The sequence below is a fragment of the Lichenostomus cassidix genome, chromosome 1, assembly GCF_008360975.1.
Source record: "Lichenostomus cassidix isolate B80296 chromosome 1, HeHo_3.0, whole genome shotgun sequence".
In the NCBI taxonomy this organism is placed as follows: Eukaryota; Metazoa; Chordata; class Aves; order Passeriformes; family Meliphagidae; genus Lichenostomus; species Lichenostomus cassidix.
Genome location: NC_139479.1, coordinates 111047463 through 111072046, shown reverse-complemented (window position 1 = coordinate 111072046; position 24584 = coordinate 111047463). Strand labels below are relative to the sequence as shown.

At 47.5% G+C, this 24584-nt stretch overlaps 2 protein-coding genes and 2 non-coding genes across 10 annotated transcripts in view; 1 reads left to right on the top strand and 3 right to left on the bottom strand.

Moving 5' to 3' along the window:
• The window catches only part of MPZL1 (myelin protein zero like 1), a 41541-nt gene extending 21894 nt beyond the window's left edge, over positions 1 to 19647 (bottom strand). For 3 of the 5 annotated variants that reach the window (XM_085076719.1, XM_085076690.1, XM_085076729.1), the window contains exons 1-2: positions 14551 to 14680; positions 141 to 301 (exon numbers count right to left, since the gene is read on the bottom strand). In XM_085076719.1, the coding sequence (XP_084932845.1) occupies positions 141 to 301; positions 14551 to 14662 (273 nt within the window). In that variant the 5' untranslated portion in view covers positions 14663 to 14680. Of the gene's footprint in view, positions 1 to 140; positions 302 to 14550; positions 14681 to 18165; positions 18378 to 19473 lie in introns of those variants that run through there. The other 2 variants (XM_085076709.1, XM_085076699.1) reach the window with 2 other exon arrangements.
• On the top strand, positions 19260 to 19331 carry TRNAP-AGG (transfer RNA proline (anticodon AGG)). Its single transcript has one exon. It is a non-coding gene; the product is annotated as a tRNA-Pro (tRNA).
• A 103-nt stretch (positions 19648 to 19750) lies between the features above and the next one.
• On the bottom strand, positions 19751 to 19822 carry TRNAP-CGG (transfer RNA proline (anticodon CGG)). The gene has a single exon. It is a non-coding gene; the product is annotated as a tRNA-Pro (tRNA).
• Positions 19823 to 20728: 906 nt separating this feature from the next.
• RCSD1 (RCSD domain containing 1) overlaps positions 20729 to 24584 on the bottom strand; it is a 38184-nt gene continuing 34328 nt past the window's right edge. For all 3 annotated transcript variants that reach the window (XM_085076669.1, XM_085076678.1, XM_085076660.1), the window contains 2 exons: positions 23530 to 24253; positions 20729 to 22712 (listed from right to left, as the gene is read on the bottom strand). In XM_085076669.1, the coding sequence (XP_084932795.1) occupies positions 23543 to 24253 (711 nt within the window). In that variant the 3' untranslated portion in view covers positions 20729 to 22712; positions 23530 to 23542. The remainder of the gene's footprint in view (positions 22713 to 23529; positions 24254 to 24584) is intronic.

Here is a 24584-nt window from a genome sequence, read left to right as displayed (position 1 = left end):
AAAATCACAGTGATGGAGACAAGGCACAGGGAAAGAGGCTCCAATCCATATTTACTTGTTCCTTAGAACCAACTGGAAGACCACTGCACACCTCTCCCAACCTCTCCTCCCAGGTTTGCTCCCCTCCAGCCATTCCTTACTGAGATACGAGTGGCTGCTCCCTCTGGTTGAAAGCTCCAGGAGACAGATGCTGCACTGCTGATCACTTCTACAGATGTGAATGTGCATGGGAGCTTTGCGTCCGTCCCGTTCTCCACAAACATCTCCTCCGGGGTGTTCACCTCTACTGCTGATACTTGGACTGCATGGGAAAGGTAAAGACAAGAAAGGAGGAGAACAAGAGACATCAGTGCTGCTCTGAGAATCAGGAAGTTCACATCACACTGCCTTGAAGGGGAAAAGAGAAGAGGAATCAGTAACTCCTACATCAACTGTTTGCACAGACATCGCATTACACCCGCAATGTATAGAGCAGGCCAAGTATATATTCGCTTCTCCTTCCTTGTATTATCTGTGACAGGATGTTTTCTACCTGCAGATGTTTCCTCTACAACACTTTGTGGAAGTCAATTCCATGGTGCAAAGGATGAGTTTAAAACTCTTTCATACTGGCTAACACCAGGCATTGTAATAATTAAGCCCCATCAGAGGAACTAACAATATGGACCAGCTATTACTCAGTTTCCTCTCTGGCACACATCTTGTTTCCTATCTCCAGTTTTTCCTAGCTGTAGGTAAAACAAAAGCTCACCTCGGGAAAGCTGAGAGGTAAAATTCTCTTGCTACACCATCTACTGCTCTCTGGCATGCTCCCAGGTCTGTATGTGCAAGGCCTCATGAATAACCACCCAGTTATAGTTCAGAAGCATGACACTATTTTAATATTTTTCTACCTTATGCACAGCCAAAACAGCAAGCAGGCCACAACCATCCCCCAAATTTAAAGTAATCAAGGTTGATATGATGCTTGTACTGGTAGTTTTCCTAACAAGCAAGTGACAGTCATCACGATTCAGAGAACCTGTTGAAGGTATTCTTTATCCAGCACCTTCTAGAATGCCAGCACACTATCCCTATCCAGATTTAAGCAGATACATCTCTACCTTCACTCAAGTTCATGTTAAAAAACTAAGCATGATCTTGTGACATCACAAGAGAATGTCTGACAGCGTTCATGTCATATCCACATGAAAACAAAAATCTTGTTAACTCAGTGTGGCTGGGTACACATGTCACTTGTGTCCTGGTACCTCAAATACAAGTTTTGATTTTTATTAAACCATGCCTTTCAGCACAGAGATGGTAACAGCAATCTACTTCTGTTCATAGGATTCTATGTTTCTGGGCTCCAATATGTTAAATTCCCTTGTCAGAAGAGGAAAACAACCCTTCCTGCTTCATCAGTATCTCAGCTGATTTGTTTCTCAGCTTTGAATAAAGTAGCTCGAAGTGGGCAAATCAAACAGAAAGATGCAAGTCAAAGACTGTTAAAAAAAAAGAAAGAAAAGAAAAACCCACCTATACTGGTCCTTAAATCATGAGGTCTGTGCTTTTAGTCAGTGAGAGCAACCTTCAGGCTCAGCTGCCTTCAAATTTAAACATCTGACAGAATGAGCGAGCAAAAAGGGGTGGGAGAATTAAGCACATCACTTTTTATTAAAATAACCAAACCCAGAAGAAACTACCATTCATTAATTCTGCTGTTCCAAGCCCACACTGTTCACTTCCAAAAGTCACTAACTCTGCAGTCCCATCAGGTTCTCTCTGACCCCTTGGACTCCCCTGTCATCACTGCTCTCATTTCCAAGAGAAAAAGCACCCTCAGAGGGGTGGGAAGAAGGGGTGGTGAATTTCCATCACGAGGTTCTATCAGAGCTTCCTTTCTCTTCTACATACTCTGACTATGGGCCAAAAAATATTCTTTTGTGAAACAACTACCAAATATTTATTTGGAACATACAAAGACTTCTAGCCATCACACTAAATGAACTGAGAGCTGCTGTGCTTTATGTATTTTTTTCCAGCTAACGGTGTAGAAAAGAGAAAGAAAATAAAATCAAATCCGTTGTTGAAGTCCAAACCACAGAACAAACCTCCCTTTCAAGCATAAAACAAGCAAGATGCCCTTAGTATTTGTGTAGGAAGAAAAGAGTCTGCACAGATATTGTCTGCTTGTACATGGTACAGAGAACTCCTTGCCACACACAGGCAGTGGGTAGTACAGATCTGCCTAATCCAAAGAAGTCACTGTTCTAACTCACTCGAACTGTAGTGAAGCAGTAAGTAAAAAAAAAAAAAAAAAAAAAAAAATTCTTCCTACTTCTTCCCTACTCTAGGAAGGAGAGAACTATGTACAGATATTTCTATCAAGTTTAATTTCCATCTGTCCTATTGCTGGCTCAATTTCATGTTTTTCTTTGCTCATTTTCTTCCCTCTGGCTCTTTCACTGCTTCAAAAATATTTTTCCTGCTTGTCTTACAGCATGAGGCACAGGCTCCTTAAAATCATAACGTGACTATTTGGTAGAGAGGCCACAACATTTGTCAGTTGTTCACCCTCAGCCCCCTAATCCCATATTTTTACTGATATGGTGGCTATTCCCACTACCTGGAACTCTTTGGCCTCCTCTGTCGTAATAAAATCCACATGGATCATCTCCAGCTCTAGCTCTTTTCCTTCTCTTTCCACATTTGCCAAGATTACATCCACCTTCCAGATCTTCATCTATTTAAACACTTCAGTTAGAGAAAGTTGCATTTTGAGTCATATTTCAGTCACACCCACTGCTCTATTCCTCAAGCTTACGCAGCCTTAGTTCCTCTCAGGAGGAAAAAATTATCACAGGAAACTGTCTGAGAGAGAAGAGTGCTTTAGGAAGGGAAGGCCTGCAAGGTACAAAGGGCAAAAATAAACATTTGCTCTTCTCTTATGCATCCTCCTTGATCCCATCACCCTGTCCAACCGTCTGTAGCCCCAGTATTTCCCTCTGAACATCTCATCTAGCCTTCATCAGCTGCTTTAATTCAAATTTCAGCAGAAAGATGCTTTTATTTTTCTCACCTACCATCAAAACAATGGGAAAAAACCCCCACCTGTGCTTCTTCAGACATTTCTTTTAATTATGTAGTGTTGTTGGAGCAGTTTTACTCCAATGACACGAACTCTCTCCAGCTCAATTTTCAGCCCCCCCCACGCTTCAATGAAAACTCTCCATCCACATCTTCCTTTTCAGATAATCCTCCTGCTCTTGAAACAGGACAAGACACTCATGTTCTTACTAACTTACTAACCTTACTTACTAATTTCTTATTTTCCCCATCATTGATCTTCGTTCTTCATCAACGCTCTCTCTATTGTCAGGTCTCCTTTCCTTGGTATCTTGCCTCAGAGATATCATCTGCAAAACAAGTTCAAGCTCCCATCACTGCACTGACTACTCAGATCTGCATCTCTCCTCAGGATCTGTCTCCTCAGTCTGACATTTTTGTCAATGCTAAGTTGTCAGCTCACACTAAACGGGACTAAAGCAGAGCTCATTTCTTCCCCCAGAGCCCTCTACAACTGCTTTTACCAACACGGACCTGCCGTGTCTCTCCAACTCAACACCTGTGCAGCACCTCTGAGTTTTGAACTCTTCCCAGAGTCTTTCAGAGTTCCCAGTCACCTGTTCAGCTGACACCAGTCTAAAACCTCCAGTTTGTACCTTAGCCTTCACTATTGTGATGTCCTTTTTGCTCTGGACAGCAACAGACCAGGAAGTATTGCAGTTCCTATTAACCAAACAGCTCCAAGGGTGACACTAAGAAGAGGGAGACATCCCCTGTGCAAGATGACTGCTTCCTTCCATCAAGTGACTATTGATGTAATGCTCGACACATGGTTGCCCAGAGCAAGCATTATTCACTATACATTGCCACCTAATAAAAAATGTATTGACTTGATACTGTTTTAACTTCCTTGCTGCGAATGAACAGGACCTTCTTAACTGTGAAGGTGCAGCTCTCTCCAGGAACTCACACACATCTGAAGATGCAGAGCTCCGTGGTTTCCCTGCAAGCTACCACCACTTTGTGTCTGCCAGGGTACACAAAACCAGTGACAAAGCTTTCAGATAATACAGCCCTGTCCCACCTCACAACCCCCAGGCACTGTGCCATCAGGGGGGCTCTTCAGAGTGGCAATCATACACTGCCCTGAACCACCCCTGTGGAAGAAGCCTTTACCGTTTGCAAGCACCAAAGTATGGAAAGATAAGGTCATTCAGAATTATAGCAGAGAAGCATTTGTAAGAATTTGCATCTAGTTAGTTAACCAAAGTGTGGTTAAACATTAGCTTCTACTGAGGTTAAGGGCAGTGAAGCTTAAGGTTTTCACCACAGTAACATGAGTGACTGCAGCATTGCACCAGTAAGTGGACTTAGCTGGTATCTTTGAAATGCAGTACAGCTTGATCAAAAAACTCTCAGAGCAGATGCCCAGTTGCTGTCTCCAGCACACTGATAGGAATTCTTCTGACAGGTGTCCTCTCCAGGACATCTCTGTCCAGCTCAGCTGAGATTGGCTAAGTCACACGTGCTGGCATCTTGACCTGCACAGGAGACACAGACTCCACGACCTTACAGCTCAAAACCTGGATCCTTCCCTTTGTCCACTGCTACTGAGTGCTTACATTCAGAGCTTGATTAAACACAAAGATATCCACATTATGGTCCATGCCCTTCCAGAAACAATGCACAAATCAGGGTTTCACAAGGTTAGACATTCACCCAGCCATGGCACAGTACTTTAAGTGACACCAAGTATCCATCCCTGTTTCACTATGAAGAAACTCTTGTCCCCAACCACATTATAGCACTGGCCTCATCCAAAACTTTTCATATCCCCACTGTAGCACCTCCTCCTAAATGCTGCCCCTCAGGCTTGGGAGGATCTGCTCAAAACCTGCAAAATCCTTTCACTTCCTTTGAGCTCTCCAAAGCATTTGGTAACTGCATCTGTATAGATCCAGCAGGGTCTAAGCTGCCAATGCTTGGAGATCAATGCCTTTTAAAACTGACGTCAACTTTTCCTACTTTTACTTGTATCCTCTGGTTGCTTACTTGCCTCATAGTGATTAAAAAAAAAAACCATTTTGAACAAGAATTGTTTTTATCCTACATTTTTAATGTAGAAATATGGTTGACCATTTGGTTTGGTAGCATATCACAAGCAAATCCTTTCGTGTACCGAAGTTTTACACTAATTCACACATAACTAATTAAAATTTCTTTGTAGACCACTGTTTCTACTGAGACATTGGATCCAATGAAAAAGTTCTGTTAATTAAGGCTGTGAACACATCAAAATTAACTCAATTCCCCTGGATTCAACTCAACGTGATCACTAGGAGACCTAACAAACCAAGAATGCAAACAGCTAACACTGTAATCACAGTGGCATCTTATTTCCACCAGCACAAACAGAGCCCACATGGAAACTTTCATCAGATTGCTAAATACTGGATGCTTAAGGCTGCTACAGTTCCCAACCTACACCAGGAAATGTTATACTCCCCTCCTCTTGAAATGGCTAATCATCAGTTAATTAATTAACACAAGCAACTCGCTTTTCTTATCTTAAAGACACCTTGTAATACAGCCATGTATACAATTTATAAATGAAATCATTTATGGATGAAAGGTCTTGACAAAATGACAGAAAATTCTGTGTTTTGGTGCATTCACTTTGGTCTCCCAAGCAGCCCAAAAGTTTCATCAGAAAGGAGGATGTGTTTTTTTCTAATGACTAAGGGTCATAAGTCACAAAAACAACATACACTTGAGAATCAGTGCTTTCATTAAGAAATACTCTTACTCAATGCCAAGTGTCTTGTGAAACATCTACTGTTGACAGCATTCTCAACTACAGCTGCATGGCATTTTTTCCTTTCTCCCACAAAGCAGTTTCCCTATACAACCAGCCCAAAACAACAACATCCAGACCCCTACAAAACATCCCAAAAAACCAGAACAAAGGTATAGTTCCCAACTGCAACTACAGGCACTTATGTCCCCACAGACCATTTTTTCACTGTGGATAAAACACGTGGTGGAGAAACCTTAGCTCTCCTGCCTTAATAGACAAGACATGCCAAAAGTGTTCCTCTGAAACTCCACAACATCTGTTACAGCATCCAGATGCTGAATTTCCACACAAAGAATTTGTTCACATCATTTAGCCTTAACACAGAAGTAGAATCCATTCCAGGAGCAAGCCATGGTGATACTTCACAAGGACAATAACACTCAAGTATTAAGGAGCCACATGTGTCCAGCCCCTCCTCATGGAGACTGTCCCTGCAGCCCCCCTGTCACCATGACCTGAGTGTCTACACTCCATACATTTACACAGGCCACAAAGCAACATCAGCTGGAGAAATGATGACTAGATAAAGTCACACCAACCAATCTTGGCATCTAAGTGTCAAAGCAACAAAAACTAAATTCCATTCCCTCAAAGGAAGACAGAAGAGTCTCCTTTCACTCTTAAATGCCAATTCATCAGAACAGCTTTTAGCTGCTGCCACAGCATCTCCCCAGGTTGCCAATCTTGTCAAGTAACTCAGGCTGCTGGAGGAAAAAGAGCTTCCTGTCTCCAGTAACACAGCCAGTCCTGCAGCACCCTACAGCTCCAGGAATCAGAAAACACAGCTGTGACACCCAGCCCATGAACACCTACCACCTCCTGTCGCCTTGATGCTGGGAACCTTCATCCCCCAAGCAAGACAAGCTCAGAAAAGCATCTGCTAACACAACATTCACTTTCTCCTGGCCTCTTTGCACATTCAGCTAAGCTCTGCCTGACTCAACAATGAGGGGAAAAATAGCATCTTGTCAACCCAAGTGAAAGGAGAGCAGTTTCATTGAGAAGTCTAATGCAGGCTGTGGCTAAGCTGTCAAAGCAGACAATAACATCCCTGCATCTCAGCCCTGCATACCTCTGTGCACCTACTTTGACAGAACTTAAAGACAAGTCTTCAGTCACCAAACTTTGGTACCACCTTCTCCTCCCACACTGCAGAGTCAGTTTTTGGAGTGTTCTTCTCCATATGACGCAGAGCTGCTCATTGTTCTGTCAAGGAACAACAGAAGAACCTGTGCTGAGATTTACTTTCAAAGCCCGTGCTTTAACCAGAAATGAAGAACCAAGCATGAGAAACAGCAAAGGATGCCTGAGCTCCCTTGCCAGTCAGGCCACAGATTTCTTGCTTAAACCTGAGGAAATAATTTTCCATGCTATATCACTCTCTCAACTCTCTCACCTCATAAAACAGAGATGCTTGTAAAAGTGATGAGAACCATGAACAAGTAAGCACTGTAGTTGCACAGCTTCATGCTCCTATTACAGGATCAGTCATATGTCAGGTTTGGGCAGATATTTAGTCTCGAGGCAAGTAACTTCTGGTTACTTCTAGTACTTTTCCCTGGGGATCACAAAGCAATACTTGCCTGCCTATGCTGCAGGCTGGAACACCAATCAGCAGCTCAGGTACTTTCCAAACCACATTTTTTCAAACCTGAAGTAGTTTTTCATCCATGCCCCAGTGAGTTTACAAGTGTTCAAATCCAAATAAACAGTTCTTGTTGACAAAACCAAGCCAAAAGAGTGGAGAACCCAAAGGGGCAAGTTAAGTAAAGCTGTTCAAAGTGCAAAGGGTAACTGGAGCAGCTGATGGTAGCTGCTCTACCCCTAATCTTGCAGTACTAAGAGTCACTAATAAACACAGCACATTATTTTCTGGGCACAAGGAAAGATTCCAGAAAATGGGAACTAAGATTACAGAAAGGCAGAAAAGACAGAAGATTCTCCTTGAAATACACCAGGTTTTTGCCACAAATAGGGAATGAAGTGTGCTTAACTAAAGATCTGAGAGAAGCTGGGTAGACATGCTTAACACATGGCAGAGAGAATAAAAAAAGCATCCCACCATCACAAGCATTTCCTAAAATTGCTAAAGCAATCCACTAAAACTGTCACAACTACTAAGGAAATGAGAGTATTAAGGATCAGAAGTTGTAGACAAAAAAACCACAACCATAAAAACAGCAAAACCCAAACCCCATGGAGTGGACAGTAGACTGACATATTTCTGGATGGAACAAAAGCTTCCCTCCACACTTTTTTCTTTTTTTGGTTATTAATACTATCTCAAGTATGACTATGTTAAAAATACCAGTCATGTTGCCAACAGCTGATGGCATGCAGCATCTTTTTGACAAAATCTATCATTAGCAGCATGGGAACTACCAATTTCCAAAACAAACTAGGCAGCAGAATTTAGCAGGAGGATACACGAATTTCACGAGGAGATACAGTGCAAAGCCTACATATCAAACAGATAAGAAGCTTCCTTATTTTTGACTCTTTTACAATAATCAGTGCACAAAGCTGCAACCAACTCAGTGACAACATGGCTATGCACACCAAGAAACATCTGCAAAAGCTGCATTTGGAACCATCCAAGGTATTAGCAGCATTCCATGAACAGTCACTCCCACCTGCCATCATTCCTGAACCATCTCTTGCCAAATACTGGTATTTCCACCAGCCTGAAAGGTAAGCACAGGATTTCTTCCTGTGTACAGAGAGACTTGATTAAAACCTTAAATAAAATCCCACCACCTAACTGAGCAAGAAGCTAGAGAGAGATGAAATCATGTCATCCAAGTGATTACCCTCCTCAGCTAACAGGGTATTCATGCAGCCATGTTCTGGTATGACTAGAGACTTCAGCAGTTCAAGCAAATCCAAAGCCCTGGGAGGACCAGATTCCTTACTGATCCACGGACTGCTGAATGCCTGCAGCCAGCTCTGGCACGTCTCTAGCAGCAATCTTACACTAGCTTGCTACGTGAATTGCTGAGCAAACTCATAACCAGCCATAACCTGCAGAAGCAAAACCACAAAACCAAAAGGAAAAGCCCATGCTAAATATTTCAAAGCATTGTTTCACAAGAATTTGTCAGTGGTGGCGCCAATTTAAATAGTTCACATGCACAGTCAGAATGAGATGAACCTGATCAGGAACTAATCTGAGTTCAAAACAGCCCATTCAGCATTGTTTTCTTTTAAACCAGACCAACACCCTAGCCTAGTCCTCTGTATACTGTTTTGTACAACTGAGGAGGGGTAGGAAGCACCAAGTAGGAGCTGATTCAGCCGGTTAAGGAATGCTTCTCTTTTGTGAAGTATTTATGGCCTCCCCTGTAGCACACTCTACATCACTTTCCCAGTTTACACGTGCTCATTTCTAGAGTCATCCCTTGGATTTGAGCAGCGCCTTCAACCCTGCTTGACTTTGTCAGCAGCAAGGTAAGAAACCATGCAGCCATCATCTCATCGCTCCTCAACACTGGAAGCATCAAGCAAGACTGTGCAAGGCCTCGATGTGAAAATTTCAAGACACAGTAACCAGATTTCAGAACTCCTGCTGCACATGCAGCTTTAAGGAATTTATTAGCAAGGGGGAGTGCTGCTCACCATCTTTCACTTGCACACATTACAAAAACAAGTTACTGATTAACAGGTGGCTTGCAGCCAACTCTAAACGCCTCCAGCATTGGCCATTTCACCCACCCGCAGATGACCTGCCCTGATTTACCTCCATCTCATGAAGTGAAAGTGCCACCAGCCACCACTGACAACTGCTACACTGCCCAGAGCTTAACCTTCCCCTAAGGATCAGAATCTCAGTCTGATTTTAAACCGATGTTTCATGGCAAGTTTCCTTCATGCCCCTTAACACTATGTGTGTAAAGCATCAGTAAATGTACCACAAAGCATCTTTTTCTGCAGGGCTGGAGGAAAGAGAGTTCACAAGTACAACCACAGCCTTCCTGTTCTCCTTATGCACTTTAAGCCAAAACCGAGCAGCAGCACGGGGTGGAAAGTGTGAACTCAACAGATACATAACAATGCAGGAGCTGAAAGGCACAGCAGCCAAAGGGAACGATATTCAAGGACTGTGGGCTAACCCCAGCAGGGAGCTCAGCCCTGCACAACCCTTCACTCGCCCCCCCCACTGCCATCAAGGAGAGAACTGGAAGTGTAGAAATGAGAAAACTCATGGATTGGGATAAAAACAGTTTAATAAGGAAAGCACAAGCCATCCTCCTCTGCTTCCCATTAGCAGGCCATCCTCAGGAAAGCAGGGCTCTGTCAGGTGTAACAGTCACTTGGAAGACCAATGCTGTAACTCCAAACAGTCCCACTTCCTCCTTTTCCCAGCTTTTATTGCTGAGTGTGACTTTCTGTGGCACCCTCCCAACTCCTCATGCACCCCCAGCCCGTTTGCTGTCAGGGAGGGATGACAAACAAAAAAGGCTTTGGAGCTCTGCAAGCCAATGCAAAACAAGTAACCAATGCAAAACACTGTTATCAAGGCTCTTTTCACCACAAACCTAAAACTTAGCACCATCCAAGCTACAAGGAAAATTAACACTGTCCCAGCCAAAACAACTACCAATACATTTACTTGATATAAACTAATTTTAAAAAATAAAATAAAAAAAGCTTATTCAGGACAAGTAACAGAATGGCCCTTTAAAGGTAAGAGATTGAGAGGAAAAACTCTTTCAATCTGTTAAGCAAAAAATACTGATGTTAACCCTGCCTTAAGATGCATTGCCACATCTTCTGTACTAGGGATACTGCTTGCTGCTAAACCCTAATCTGAGTAAACACTTGCTTTTCCACATGACTGCTGTTTTGAGATAACAGTGAATCACTGCAGTTAAAGTTCACCAAGTCTCTCTGCTAGCAGCAAAGCCAGTTCAGAACTTCTTGTCCTCTCCTGGCACAGCCTTCTCTTACACAAGACACTCACATCCTCTTCACCTTTTGTGGGGTTCCACTAACCCAGACCAGCAGAGTAATGAAGATAAACAAACCACACATGAAAAAAAAAAGGATATATGCCATAAGGATGTAAATGTTTTCAGACCCAGAGCTTCCAGCTTTCTGATGTACTCCTAGGATATCCTGAGTTAGCATTCAATAGTTTTTTTAAAAAAAGGGGGTTTGGCATACAAGGCTGTTTATTTTGTTAATTTCATGTAGGCGGTAGAAAGAGCTTTGTATGCCAGACATGATCAAACCACATCACATCATATCACCCTTGGAGAACTCCCACTATGGGTGCTAATAATAAGCTTTTGATAGATGACCTGATGATGATCTACATGGCACTTCTCTAGCAAGACAATAATTCTTCAGAAACTACTCAGACCAAAATCTTTCAAGACAAACAGTACAAGACATCTGCCTTGTAATGCTAGGTTTCATTTTTTTGCTCTTCCATCTCACCTCTATATGGGACACAGGACATCCACCACCAGTCAGGATAAGGTGAGCCCACAGACAGGAGGTGGAATTGCTGCTTCATGCAATCAATTTTAATTCAGATAACAAGCAACAGCCATGCATACTATACTTACACAGAGGCTGAGACTGTTGGATGGCTGGGGCCAAGAAGCAACTTGCCATTTTATCTCCAAAACATTAAGGGACACAATTTTCGACATATTCAAGAACTTGCTGCTGCTGCCACAAGCGAGGTGAGCTGAGCAGCAGTCCTACCCTCAGCCCAACCAGCAGAGAGGATTCTATCCAGCTTTTCACTCTGCAGAACCTGCAAGGAAGTCTTCCTACCTACAGCATCAGCAGGCTGAGCTTGAAAGGACTAACAGCTTCTGACGTGGTGAATTCAGGAATTCTGACTAAACCTGGCAGAAGAACGAAGTGAGCATTGCAACCCTGACGTACACTGTTATTTTCCGGAAACATTTCAAGCAGCAACTGAAATGGGCTGGTGAGCTCAAAGCAGTAACAGGCACTGGAGCTGTTTAACATTTCAATACTCTGCTTGTTACCCACCCATGTGTATGTGCCCACGTGCACTTGTATGAGTGTGTATAAAAAGAACAGTAGGAGAAAATAAATTTTAAAAACTATCAGGCTTTGTTGATATCAAAACGAGCAATTAAAAAAAAATCATTATTCTTTCCAGTAACGTTTAGGTATTTTTTGAGATTTTCAGGAGTAACCAGGCACCACCCTCATGTCAAACACAGACAGGATACCACTTTCAGTGATACTTATCAATGCACAATTGCAAAATAACCCATTTCCTTGATACTCTTGGCTGGTTGTTCCAAGCTCACTCATGCATAGAAGAGATTATACCTAGATTAACTACTTATGCTACAAAATGTCCACAGAATCACAGACAGCACATTTGACAATGATCCTTCATTCTTACAAGCAAATGAAGCAACTGGGTTTTCAGATGACTGAGCATAAAGAAGCAAGATGAACTGCTAACCCAGACATGCAGAGGCACACAAGAAAATAAGCCTCAATCTGGGTTATCTGTGCCCAGCTGTGAAGCAACCAGGCTTGGCAGAGCAGGCTGTGGTGTTTAATGGACCCTGAGCAATATTTCTGTGTGAGTGCAGGTTATTGGCCACACGAACAGCCCTGCCACAGAGCATATGAAGGGGAGGCACGAGGCACAGCAGCCACGTGTGCAGCACATCACCCAGCCTCACCTGAGCCAGGGAGCAGCTACAGCCCTCTGCAAACACCGCTCCTGCCCTTGCCCAAAAGGGTCTGGCAGGTTTTCCTTTCTGAACCTCCCACCAGGTGAAAATCCAGCATGAGGAAAGAGAATGGGAAAAGAGTCCTTGAAAAAGCACCAGGAACCAGACCAACACAGGCAAGCAGAAAGGCACAGCACTGATTACCCAGGACTCCTCAGCACCACAAACTCTGGGCAAGGTCGTATTTTCCATTCCCATCACCAAACTACTTTGGGTATACAAATGCAGGGAAGAGCCTGCACTCTGATCATTTATTCCCATGCAGAGATGCAAACCTTGCTTTTCACAGCAGACCTGAGGATTAAGGATGTGCAGTATAAGCAAGGAGAGAAGAAGCCAACACAGGAATAAATTCAGGCCTTCTACTATGATCTACTACTCTCACCTACCCACAGCATTACTGTAGCTGTACCTTTTGTTGAGGTCAGGGGAAATATGCTTCCTTCTTTTCCTGTCTCCATATGTATTTCCAAAGATCTCAGTTTTACTGTAATCTATGCATATGTCATATCTACCTACTTAATTCCAAACACCAAGGCTGTCTCTGAAGGAATACAGCAAGTCTTAGCAATCTCTACTTATTTATTGCAAAATGCAGTCATCTTAAACAAATGCAAACAATGCTCTTTGGAAACAGATTTAGGAATAAGAACAATAACAGGAATGAGGTATTAGGAGGAAGTTCTTGGCTGTGAGGGTAGAGAGGCACTGGAACAGGTTGACCAGAGAACTTGTGGATGCTCCATCCCAGGAAGTGTTCAAGGTCAGGTTGGATGGGGCTCTGAGCAACATGGTTTAGTGTCCCTGCCCACGGCAGGGGAGCTGGAATGAGATCATCTTTAAGATCCCTTCCAATGCAAACCATTCTAAGATTATATGAAATAAGTTTTATGTTTCTTACCACTTGGCAGTTTTTTAATAAACTTCTTCCCAAACAGACTTAAGAGTTTTCCAGACATATGAACTGAGGATCAGGTTTCTTTAACGACTCCTACTGAAATACTTCACAAAGTTTTACCCACTAAACAAGTACTGCCAACCCAAAATATCCCTCACTGGATATTCTGGATACATACACATTGGATATTCCATCACTGTTCACGCCCAGCATCTACACACACTGAGCTGGCTTGGGAAATGTGTGTAACTTTTCATGTCCAGGTGATGTGTGGAACCCTCTGCCCTCTGAGAACACAAACCATAGCGCACTAAAGCATCACTCTGCCATTCCCACTGCTCCACAGCCTTGTACTGCCTCACTGGAGATATTCCAGAACCATCTGGATGCAATGCTGTGCCATGTGCTCTGGGATGACCCTGCCCGAGCAGGGATGATGACCCACTGTGGTCCTTTCCAACCCGACCCGTTCTGTGATTCTGCACTTACTCTCCGTCCGTACGAGTAACAAGCGCATCATCTGACTGACATAATTCCCTCTCCACCCAAATACTTCACCACTGACCGAATCGAGTCATTTGCCACAACTGCAGCGTCCCCGCGGCTCGGTCACCCCGTGGCTCCCTCAACAAAGGCCACCCGCGCCCGGAGTGAGGACCCGCTGCTGGATGGCGGTGCAGGATGCCAGCCGGGGCTCCGTGATCTCCGGGATCTTTTCCAAGCTGATGGATTCTGTGGAAGCAGCGCTGACACGGGGCCGCCGCGCATCACTGCCCCGGCACCCCCTGCCCTGCCCTGCCCACGCCAGCTCCCGGGGCTTCGCCCCCAGCACACCGACCCTGCCCCCGCTGAGGCCGGCGCGTCCTCGGCCGCCGCGACCCCGGCTGCGAACCGGGCGGGCAGCGGGCGGCAGAGCCCTGCCCTGCCCGCGGAAGCGCCCTCCGCCCCGGGAGCGGCGTTCAAGGGCCGAAGCGGCGGCCGGCCCTCCCTCGGTTCCTCACTCACTCACTCACCGGCGCTGAGGGCGGCGGCGGCGATCAGCAGCCACGCCGCGCAGGGCCGCCCCGCGCTGCCTCCGCCCGCCGCCATCTTCCAGCCGCCGCCGCCTCCCCGCGGCGCCCTCATTGTCCGCCCCCGGCCCCGCGGGCCCGCCCCCCGCCCCCTGCCCCGCCCGCCCATAGGCTGCCGCCGCTGTCAGTCACACACACCCCCCGCGCCCCGCTCGCCCCGCCCGCGCCCTGCCCCGCTGCTCCACGGGGATTGGACAAGGGAGCTGTCAGTCAGGCCCCGATGACCTATGGGCGCAGGGAACGTCCTGTCGGGCGCGTCGCTAGCGCCCTCCCGCGGCCGGCGGGCGGTGGTGCGGGGGGCGCGGGCGCTGCGGGGCCGCTCCCGGCCGGTGCATCCCGGGGGATCGCGGAAACGCTGAATCACGGGATCACCCAATCTGTGAGGCTGCAAAAGACCCTGAGATCATCCAGCCCAACCTGTGGCCCAGCACCACCATGTCAGCTAGAACACGGCACTGACTGCCACGTCCACTCTTTCCTTGAACACCTCTCCAGCACCTCCTTGGGCAGCCCATCCCAATGCCGAATCACCCTTCCTGTGAAAAAATTCCTTCTGATGTCCAGCCTGAACCTCCGCTGGTGCAGCTTGAGACCACATCCTCTTGTCTGCTAGTTCCCTGGGAGAAGAGGTCGAACCCCACCTGGCTCCTTCCAGGCAGTTGTAGGGAGTGATAAGGTCACCCCTGAGCCTCCTCTTCCCCAGACTAAACACCACCAACTTCTTCAGCCACCCCACTCAGTGCTGCCTCAGGCTCTGGCACTGTCCGACAGTTCCCCTGCTGTACGGGAAGCTTATCCGAGTGCCTTTGGAGGCACGGTAGCATCCCTCCCAGCTGGCACTGACCCTGTCTGGAAATAACTTACAGTCCCAACGGTGGAGTTGTGCTTCCCATAGGAACACCACAGGAGCCGTGGGTGGCTGTGGCCCATAAGGGGGTCTGACCACAGTGTCGAGCACTCTCAGCTATGGAAGTCTCCTGCTGTGCATCACCCAGCCCCAGTTTTCGACAGGGAAGCGACAGCCGGAGCGGATCACATCACGGTGCTCATTGAGTGCCTCAACCTCTCTGCCAGCCCCAAACTCCCCCAGGTGCACATTATGGTGCTGGTTTGTCCCAAGGGAAGCGGGACAGAGCTGCAGCAAGCTCTGAGCACAGACTGCGTGGTTCCTCCTGCCTCCCCAGAAATCCTGCTCGCTGTTCCCTGTTAACCCAGAGAGCCTGTTTCGGTGTACATTCCCTGTAAGCACAGGCTCCTTCAGAAGCTCTCCTGCTGCACCAATCGCACAACTACCGTTGCCTTTTGCCTGAAAATACCTGCTTGGAATTTCCCGCAGCTTGCTGACTGGACTACCAGCTGTCACACACCCCCTGAGACCAAGACTTCATCCTTCCCTCTTCCCTCCTTGCTTCTGAGAACCTCTCCGTTGTGCCGTGTTTTCCTAACCATGCATTTTAAAGGAGTTGCTCAAGCTGAGTCATTTCTCAAGGCTATTGCTCACTGCATCCGTGAGCCTTCCGAGGCCTGCAGGGTGCTCTGCTCCTGCCCAGTGCTCCATGCATGCTGCTCCTCTCCCAGATCCCTGTGCCACCAGTTTCTCAGCCACTGTCCAGCCACCTCATCACATCTGCAGATCAAAGAGGCCACAGGAGAGGCGCGCTCCCATGAGCCATGCTGAGGAGGGCCGTGACAAAGCAAGCTCTTGCAAAAACACAGGCAGATTACTTTTTTTCCAGCTGTGACACCAGACACCAGGTTACAGTTCCCATGGGATTTAAAATGTAACAGCTTATGCATCCATTATTTATACCCTAGGGGGAAGCTCTGGAGCATGTTCCTCATCTAACTGTTGTACATGTTTGCTAGAATACCAGGCTGCCAGAAATCCAGGACCCTGCTTGGGAATAAATACCAACAACACAGACAACTCTTCGTATCACAGGGAATTATCACCTTGTTTGGCTGGCACCTCATTTGGTCCCTCTGACTTCCCTTGGGGGTGGGTCTTTAGCCAACTCATCAATATCCCTGCTTTCCAAATGGAGCAGGAACTGATAGGCAGTGGTAAGCCTTTCATTCCAAGCCCTTTTGCCTCAATACTTCCTCGGAGTTCTTTTTTTTTCCATGGAAACTCCCCCCATGAGTCACCAACATCTGGGTGACTGAAGTGTTCTTACCACCACGGAATTACCTAAGTACCTGGAGTTCACTGTTTACCTCCAGGTCCTTCAGCACTGCACAGTTTAAAAATGTTCAATCCTCTGAACATGCCAAGCTTCACCTTTCCAGGCATTTTTGCAAAACAGCAAACCTAAAGTTTGTTTTATGGTTTTGGTTTTTTTGGTTTTTTTTAAATATTGCATTTTTCTTATTCTCAAACTGACACAGAGCTCACATGTTCCCTTTTTATGAACTAAAAACCTGATTTGGCCACACATGACTCTTATCTACACTCTCCCTCCACGGACAGAGCTGAGATCACATTGTCACAGGAACAGCCCTGACTGCCCTTTTTGCTGTGTAGTAATACAGCTGTTCAGTACAGAGAACATCTGGGAGAGTATCTGGTCTACTTACAGCAGAAAATTCTTTATCCAGATAGATATGATCAAATTATTCTTCTCTGCTACTTTCAGAGAGGAAACAGGGTGCTGGGACAGCTTAATTTGTCCTGAGGAACATATATTGCATCTTCTTCCTTTTAGCTGTGTAACTCTGTCTGTCTAGTGATAATACTGGTATTTACTGAATTTCTTGGGAATTCAGCTCACTTAGCTGGCAACAAACTGATTTTTTTCAGTCTGCATATGAAGAGCAGGGAGATGTTAGATCTTTTCATGCTAAATCCATTCCCCCTAAGGTCAGACAAGCAGCAGTGACAGGGCAGGAGTGCGACACAGTAACATCAGCATTCAGTCTCACAACAGGAAGAAAAACACTTTTCTGTCTTTTGGTTTTGTTTTGTTTTGTTTTTTTTTTTGCTTCTGCTTATCACGAAAGGAATATCCAAACCTGTGAGTATCATGGGGGAAGAGGTTAAATACATTTTTTTTTCACGGCTGTTATTTATGTTAGAAATTCAGACCTTTGTTATCCTACTGTTTTGGAGAAATCTCTAGTAACTTGCCACAGAGGGCAACCAGGATTTTGAAAAGGGTAATAATTTCTAGAAGGAGAAGCATTTGTAGTCAGACTGATTCTATTTTAGACCCATTTCTATTTTTGATGGGCTTGATTGTTTTCTCTTTAGCCTGCATCTCTACTTCCTAGAGGAATTGTACAGTAGACACAGTTTAGTGTGTGAAGATATGCACTCCTGCAAAAATATCCCACCCAACACACCCATTTTGAATTAGTAAGAGAAGAACATGAATGAGAAAGAAAATAACCCAGGCTCTATTTGTGCAAGAAAGCATTGGGTGCCTAATACACCATCATTTTTTCTTTTGCAAGTTGCGAGAGACTGACGAGCAGATAATGCCACATTCATGATTACTTTGGTTAAATAGAAACACAGTGCTTTTCTCAAAACTTAACGTATAGTTATTGCATACATACCTTGATGAGTTTGGGAACGATTCTTCACAGAATCACAGAGTTGTTTGGGCTGGAAGGAACCTCTGGAGATCACCCAGCCCAAGTCCTCTGCCAAGGCAGGGTCACCTCGAGCAGATGACACAGGAACATGTCCAGGCAGAGTTTAAATATCTCCAGAGAGGGAAAATCCATTACTTTCCTAGGCAACTGTTCCGGTGCTGTGTCCCCTCAGCATAAAGAAGTTCTTCCTCATGTGGAACTTTTTGTGGTTTAGTTTGTGGCCATTGCTCCTCATCCTCTTACTGGGCACCACTGAAAAGAGCCTGGCACCATCCTCTTGGCACCCACCTTTACAGTATTTATATATACTGATGAGATGCCCTCTCAGTCTTCTCTTCCATAATTTGCCTTTTCTGTCATTTGATTAAGCAGAATGTCCTGGATGACCCACAACGCAAGGATGAGTGCTCTGAGGAAAACTTAGGATGGAAAAGGATGTGAATGATGAGCTATTCCAGTGCTGAACAGATGCTAAGGAACAATCTCAGTCACGAGTCTTCCTGATAACCCTGATGCGTAAGAAAGCACATAAAATGGAAGCAATTTGTCTTCCTGTCTCTCCCTCCTACATTTCCCCCAGCTTCTTGGAATATTGGCAAAATTAGTTTAGTGGTTGTTACTGTAGGGAGGCAAAAGCCAAGGAATCACTGATTTCTACCCTGACTACCATCAGCGTTCTAAGACTCTCTATTTGAGCAGATCTGCACAAAACCATCAGCTGTACGGTGGGAAAGTAATTGCTGGGCTGTGGCACAGTTCGAAACGATGAAAGTGAGCCATGGATTTCCCCTCACGGGGCTGGGGTTTGCGGCCTGGCTGCCGCGGCCCATGGCTCGCCGCGTACGAGCAGCTTCCGCACCCACGGGGAGGCACGGCTGCCGCAGTGCCCGCAGGACCCCCGAGAGCAGCGGCAGGCACAGGGACACGGCGTGTGTCCCCTCAGGATCAGGGAGCACGGCGAGGAGCGGGAAGGGATGGCGGGAATCGTCCCAGGCAGAGGCCGCGCGGCGCCGCCGGAGCGCTCCTGGCTAGGGGAGAGAGGACTCCTTCACGGCGGCTCGTTGGTCTAGGGGTATGATTCTCGCTTAGGGTGCGAGAGGTCCCGGGTTCAAATCCCGGACGAGCCCAGCTTTTTTTCTAGTAACTTCCTTCCCGGCTGGGCTCGTCAGGCAGCAGCGGCGGCTGCGGCACACGGCGCAGGCACCCGGGCGGGACTGACAACGGCACCCACCCGGTTTTTTAGGGCAAGGAAAAGCGTTAATAACTCACCGGGGAGCTGCCGCTCCTCTTCGTCTCGCAACGGGTGTCGCTACCCTCATTTTTCCCAGGCAGACCCCCGCCTTTCCCCTCACCGAGACGGCGCTGCGGAGCCGCTCCTCGCCCTTCCGAGCGGCTCTACCTCCGCACAGGGCGGTCACACCGCCCCGGCCCCGTTCCACCGCCGTTCCCGCGGCCCCGCTGCCGCTGCGGGCGGGCCTGAGGCGCAAAACCGCAGCAGGGCCCCGCGGCAGCAAAATGGGGAGCGCTGCCGCACTCCCTTCCTAGCGGGCTCGTCCGGGATTTGAACCCGGGACCTCTCGCACCCGAAGCGAGAATCATACCCCTAGACCAACGAGCCGCTCTGTAGGTGCTTCCCCAGCTCAGCACTTCACTGCCGTCCCGCCTCCTCCCGCCCAGCCGCTCCCACCAGTGTTTGTGTGGATCTGTCCTTCCCGGCCGCCACCGCACTGGCAGCGGCTTCGCGCACCGCTCCCGAACACATCGCTGCTCTCCCGAACTGTGGGGCTGAAGCCATTTCTCCCTGCTCGCCCCTCCGCCTCCCTTCCCAGGGCAATCCCTGGCATCGCCCTTCCCCGGCCCTACGGCTCCGCTCGTTAGCGGTGACGCCGCGCGGGGAGCAGCGGCTCCTTTTCCCCGCGCACACCCCGCTCCCGCGCTCATCCGAGGGGCGCAGGAACAACCCATCATTCCCATTCCCATTCCCACGCCCGCTCCACGCGCGCGGTGGCGCTGGAAGCCTGGCGAGCTCGTTCCCAAGGGCTGGGGAGGTGCGGGAATAGGACACCATCACACCCACACCCCCCCATCGCGGCTGTGGTTCGTCCCGGGCCGCGCCGTGCGCTGCGCCCCCTGGCGGTGCGGGTGGGTCACACCGGGTCCCCGCGTGTCACACAGGACCCTCCCGGGGCTCATCCATGCGGGAGCGGCACCCACGGGAGCCACGGGCATCGCCTGGGGTTCTGAGCCCACAGCACCCTCCTGGCTTGGAGCCCGCTTGTCCCTGATGGGCTCTGTCCTGCTAATGCTTCCTGTCATCCTCCTGTTTCCACGCCTCTGCATCCCAGGTCTTTCAGAAAGTCCTTTTCCTCCCTGTTCCTCAGTAGTTGCTCTCTCACACTAAATTAAAATGTATCTCTGTTCTAATGGCAGTGGAAATCCCACCAGTATTTTGCCTGCTGCTATCAGCTGTGCTCATTCTTCCTCAAGTTTCTTCATCTCTCCAGGAGGAAGCAAAATGCACACATTTTTGGTTTGATTTTATTCCACCATTTATTGATTCTGTTTCTTCCTCGGATTTCCATTCCCGTGCTCGGGACACACATACACATTCTCTAAACAGGCACACATATATCTGTATGTACAGTAAGGCACAACCACTCACATCCAGATGGGACACTCTATTGAGAGAAGAAACAGGGGACAGCCAATGATTGCAGCTTGCCCTGGAATAGAAGCTATAGCAAGCAGATTAAAATGGATTCAAAGGCAACAATGCTCCACAGCATGGCTCAAAAGGGTGTGGAGGTCGTGTTTGCCACCAAGCCCATGATATGCAGGAGGGCAAGCACTGCTGGCTCTCAACAAGTGTGACCTCAGTGCCTTCACCTGGGAAAAAGAAAGGCAGGGCACAGAGCCTCTTATTTCCTCGAGATTTTAGAGCTGTGAACAGAAAGGGGATATCCCACAGGTTTGTAGCACTGCTGTGTCGCAGAGCCTGCCAGAGGACAGATGAGAGCTGTGTGGTGTGAAATGTTTGTGCCTCTGCAGAGAGACGGGGACAAGCCAAGCCTCTGACCCTGCTCAGCTTCACGTTTGCTGGGAGGAGCCTGGGGATGAACGAGGAGGAGAGGGATGTTCTGCCCTCGGTCTCTGCAGCCGTGTCTGTGTTGCTGGGTACCAGGTGGCTGGCAGCAGGTCTGAGCACTGACCCTGACCATTCTGAACACCTAACAGCTGGCTGATGCCTCGGCTCAGCTTTGGACAAATCTGGCTCAATGGAAACAGTGAGCCCAGACTTGTCCACAGCTCCACATCACACTGTGGATGTTTTGTTCAGTGTGGCCAACACAGCTTCAAGCACTGCTGTCAGGAAACTGGTGAAGTGAGGAGCTGACGTCTGCCTTTCCCCAAATACTCTCCAGATTAAAATCGTAGTGACTGCTAGCCCATGACTTTTAGTAGCCCAAGAGTGAATGCAAATAGAATACAGTGCATAAGAACTTAGGAGGGATTGGCTGCCTGACCTGCACCAATTCAGACAGGCAATGCCACTGGAAACTCAGCCAGCTATGACTTCTTCTTTGACCTGCACAAAACTAATTGGCTGTTTCCAGGAAGCTGGGATGCTTTCTATCATGAGTGGCTCTCAGTAGCCACACGCTAAAAAGTTTAAAAGAAGATTGGAAAGGGTCTGGAAGTGAGAAAGACTGATGGACATGCAGCCCTTCTAAATCTGGACTGGAGCCCAGAGCCAGAGAGGAGAATTTGCCCTGTTGACCCACTCAGCACGTCTTTTCATTGCATCCAACCTGCTGGTTGTCACTTTCCACCACACTAAAAGCACCCAAAGTTGAAGCACACAGGACCTACCAGCCTACCACAGGCAGCTGTTTCACAGATCAGCCCCACTTCAAAGGGATTTTGTATTTTTATGACCAATGTTCTAGGAGTTTTCCCTGTTCAGGGTTCACATTGTTTGCCAGACAGCACATCTGGAGAAAACATACTGTTTCCTATTGTTAAAACATTATTTACTGAAGTTTGAAAACCCAAAATACCTTAAAAGAAGCTACCAAAAAGGCACCATACGTGTATGTATGTACGTAACTGATGAACTTCATCTAAGACCAATGCAGGGGAGAAGAAAAAGACATTTTGGAACAGGATGAAGAAGCAGAAGGACTGTGAGTGGTGGTGGCTGTTGGCTCCAGGACAGAGGGTATCAGGTCTCTCACTCCCCAAATATCACCAAGGAACATCAGCCAACACCTGAGTTCTGAACTCTGAAGAGATTGCAAACAGTCTTGTTCCAGCTGTCCCAAAATATGATGGTACAAAGCAGAGAGCCAGCAAGGGGCCACTCAGCTCTGTGACAAGTCCAGACCTCAGAGGATTTCTGCATTCTGCTCCTCTCCTGCCACTGAAGGTTTTCCAGTAGCTTCCACCTTGATTGGGTTAGATGGCTCCTATCCACATGTTAAGTCTCCTCTGCCCTGATTGGGTATGTCCTTTCAAGAGGGGAAAATAAGTAAGGAAATAATGAAAAATAATCATGGGTCTAAGTAAAGACAGTGCTGGGAAGTCCTGGGGATGCTTTCGTGGTTTCTATGCTAGGAGGCAAAGGCAAGTTGCAGCCTGAGCACCAGTCTCCTTCTTCAGCTGCTCCTTGCCAAACCAAGGAAGCATTTGAAGAGGAGGTGATTGAGGTGGGATAAGACATATCCTCAGGCATCTGTGGCCACGTTATCAGTGGTTACAGAACACATGAGAAGGTGCATGGAACAAGGCATGTGGAAATTCTCTTTTATTTCAAGTGGCAAAGGCCCATGCTTGCACGCTTCCAGAGGTGATCATGAAACTGGTGTGCCCTGGGTTTGCTGGCAAAGCTAACAAGCTAAACACATAGGGAATATATATGTACACATGTATACATACAATGTGTGCACACATATAAATATGTATATGTAAGGAGTCCTATTGATATAGTGCATACATGGTTACTGCTGGGGAAATGTGCTTTTTACTGCAAGTGCTTTCAAATTGCTTTCAAAACAGCAATGCAGGAGGGTGCCTGGTGAGCAGAGCCTCTCCATTATACTGAATCCCAAATCAGCTTTGCTTCTTTTCTATCCTGTCTGTAACATCACCCAGGAGGGCTGGTCGTTTTGAAAACCCTGCCTGACAGCCTCTGCAGGCCTGAGATCTGAGGCTTTTGACATGTGGGGAGCAGCAAAACTGTTGTTGTGTTCTGTCACAGTTGCCATTTTTGTTAACAGCAAAACCCTCAGGTATCTTAGGAGCCATCATCACGCTGGCCCATCTTACCTGTGTGTCACAGCTATGCTGTGCCCTGGTCCTGCGTGGCTGATGCTGAAGGCTCACTGGCAGTCTCTAGTCCCACTGCATCCTGCAGCGGTTCAGGTGCCAGTGCTGTTTCTTCAGTGTCTGACGTTCTCTGTGTGTCTGTGCTCTCACTGGGCTCCTCTGTTTCAGCTTCAGCTTCTTCCTTCTCCTTGTCCCCCTTTCCTTGTTCGCAGGTAGTGCTCTGCTGGTCTTCTCCCTGGGGACCCTCACACATCTCATTGTTTGCAGAGGGGAGCTGAGGAGAGTTCTCCTCTCCTGGGACATCATGACACACTTCCTCCTCCTTTGTATTCCCTGTGTTATTCTTGCAAGGAGTCGTTTCCTCTGCTTGTTTTTCCCCCTTTTCTCCATCTTCTGATCTACTGGATCCTCTCCTTGATGGGGGCTTCTCATCAGACTCTGCCTGTTTCTTCTGCTCTTTGCTCCCTTTTTCTTCATCCTCTGATCGGCTGGATCCTCTCCTTGATGCTGGCTTCTCATCACACCCTGCCTGTTTCTTCTGCTCTTTGCTCCCCGTTTCCACTTCCTCTGTCTTTCCATCGGGCCCAAAGACCTCATCCTCCCTGGCACCATTTTCTGGAGAGGACAAGATGACCCCTAAATCTTCCCCATCTCCATACTCGGACAGAGATCTTCGGAACCTCCGGGAGGGAGGCCTGCGCTTTATCGATCCTCGCGTCCGCACCTGGAGGCAGGAAAAGCAGACATGGAAGCAGTCAAGGGAGCAGTACTGGAAAGCAGGAAAGCACAACAGAGCAAAATACCATTGGATGTCTCAGCCTTTTCCACTCTTGGCAGTTTGGTGGTTGAGGAAGGAGTTTGTACTCCAGTTGATGATGGTGAATGCAGGTTACAGCTCCCCACTTAAGTGGCAAGCGCCCTGGTGTCACCTGACTGCTGTGCTCTGTGTGGCTGCCTGAACTGAGCCTCAGCCACCTCAGACATTCGCTGGCATGTGGCACCACCTGCTCACAGCACTCGCTGGCACCAGCCACCCTGTCACTGCCGAGCTGAAG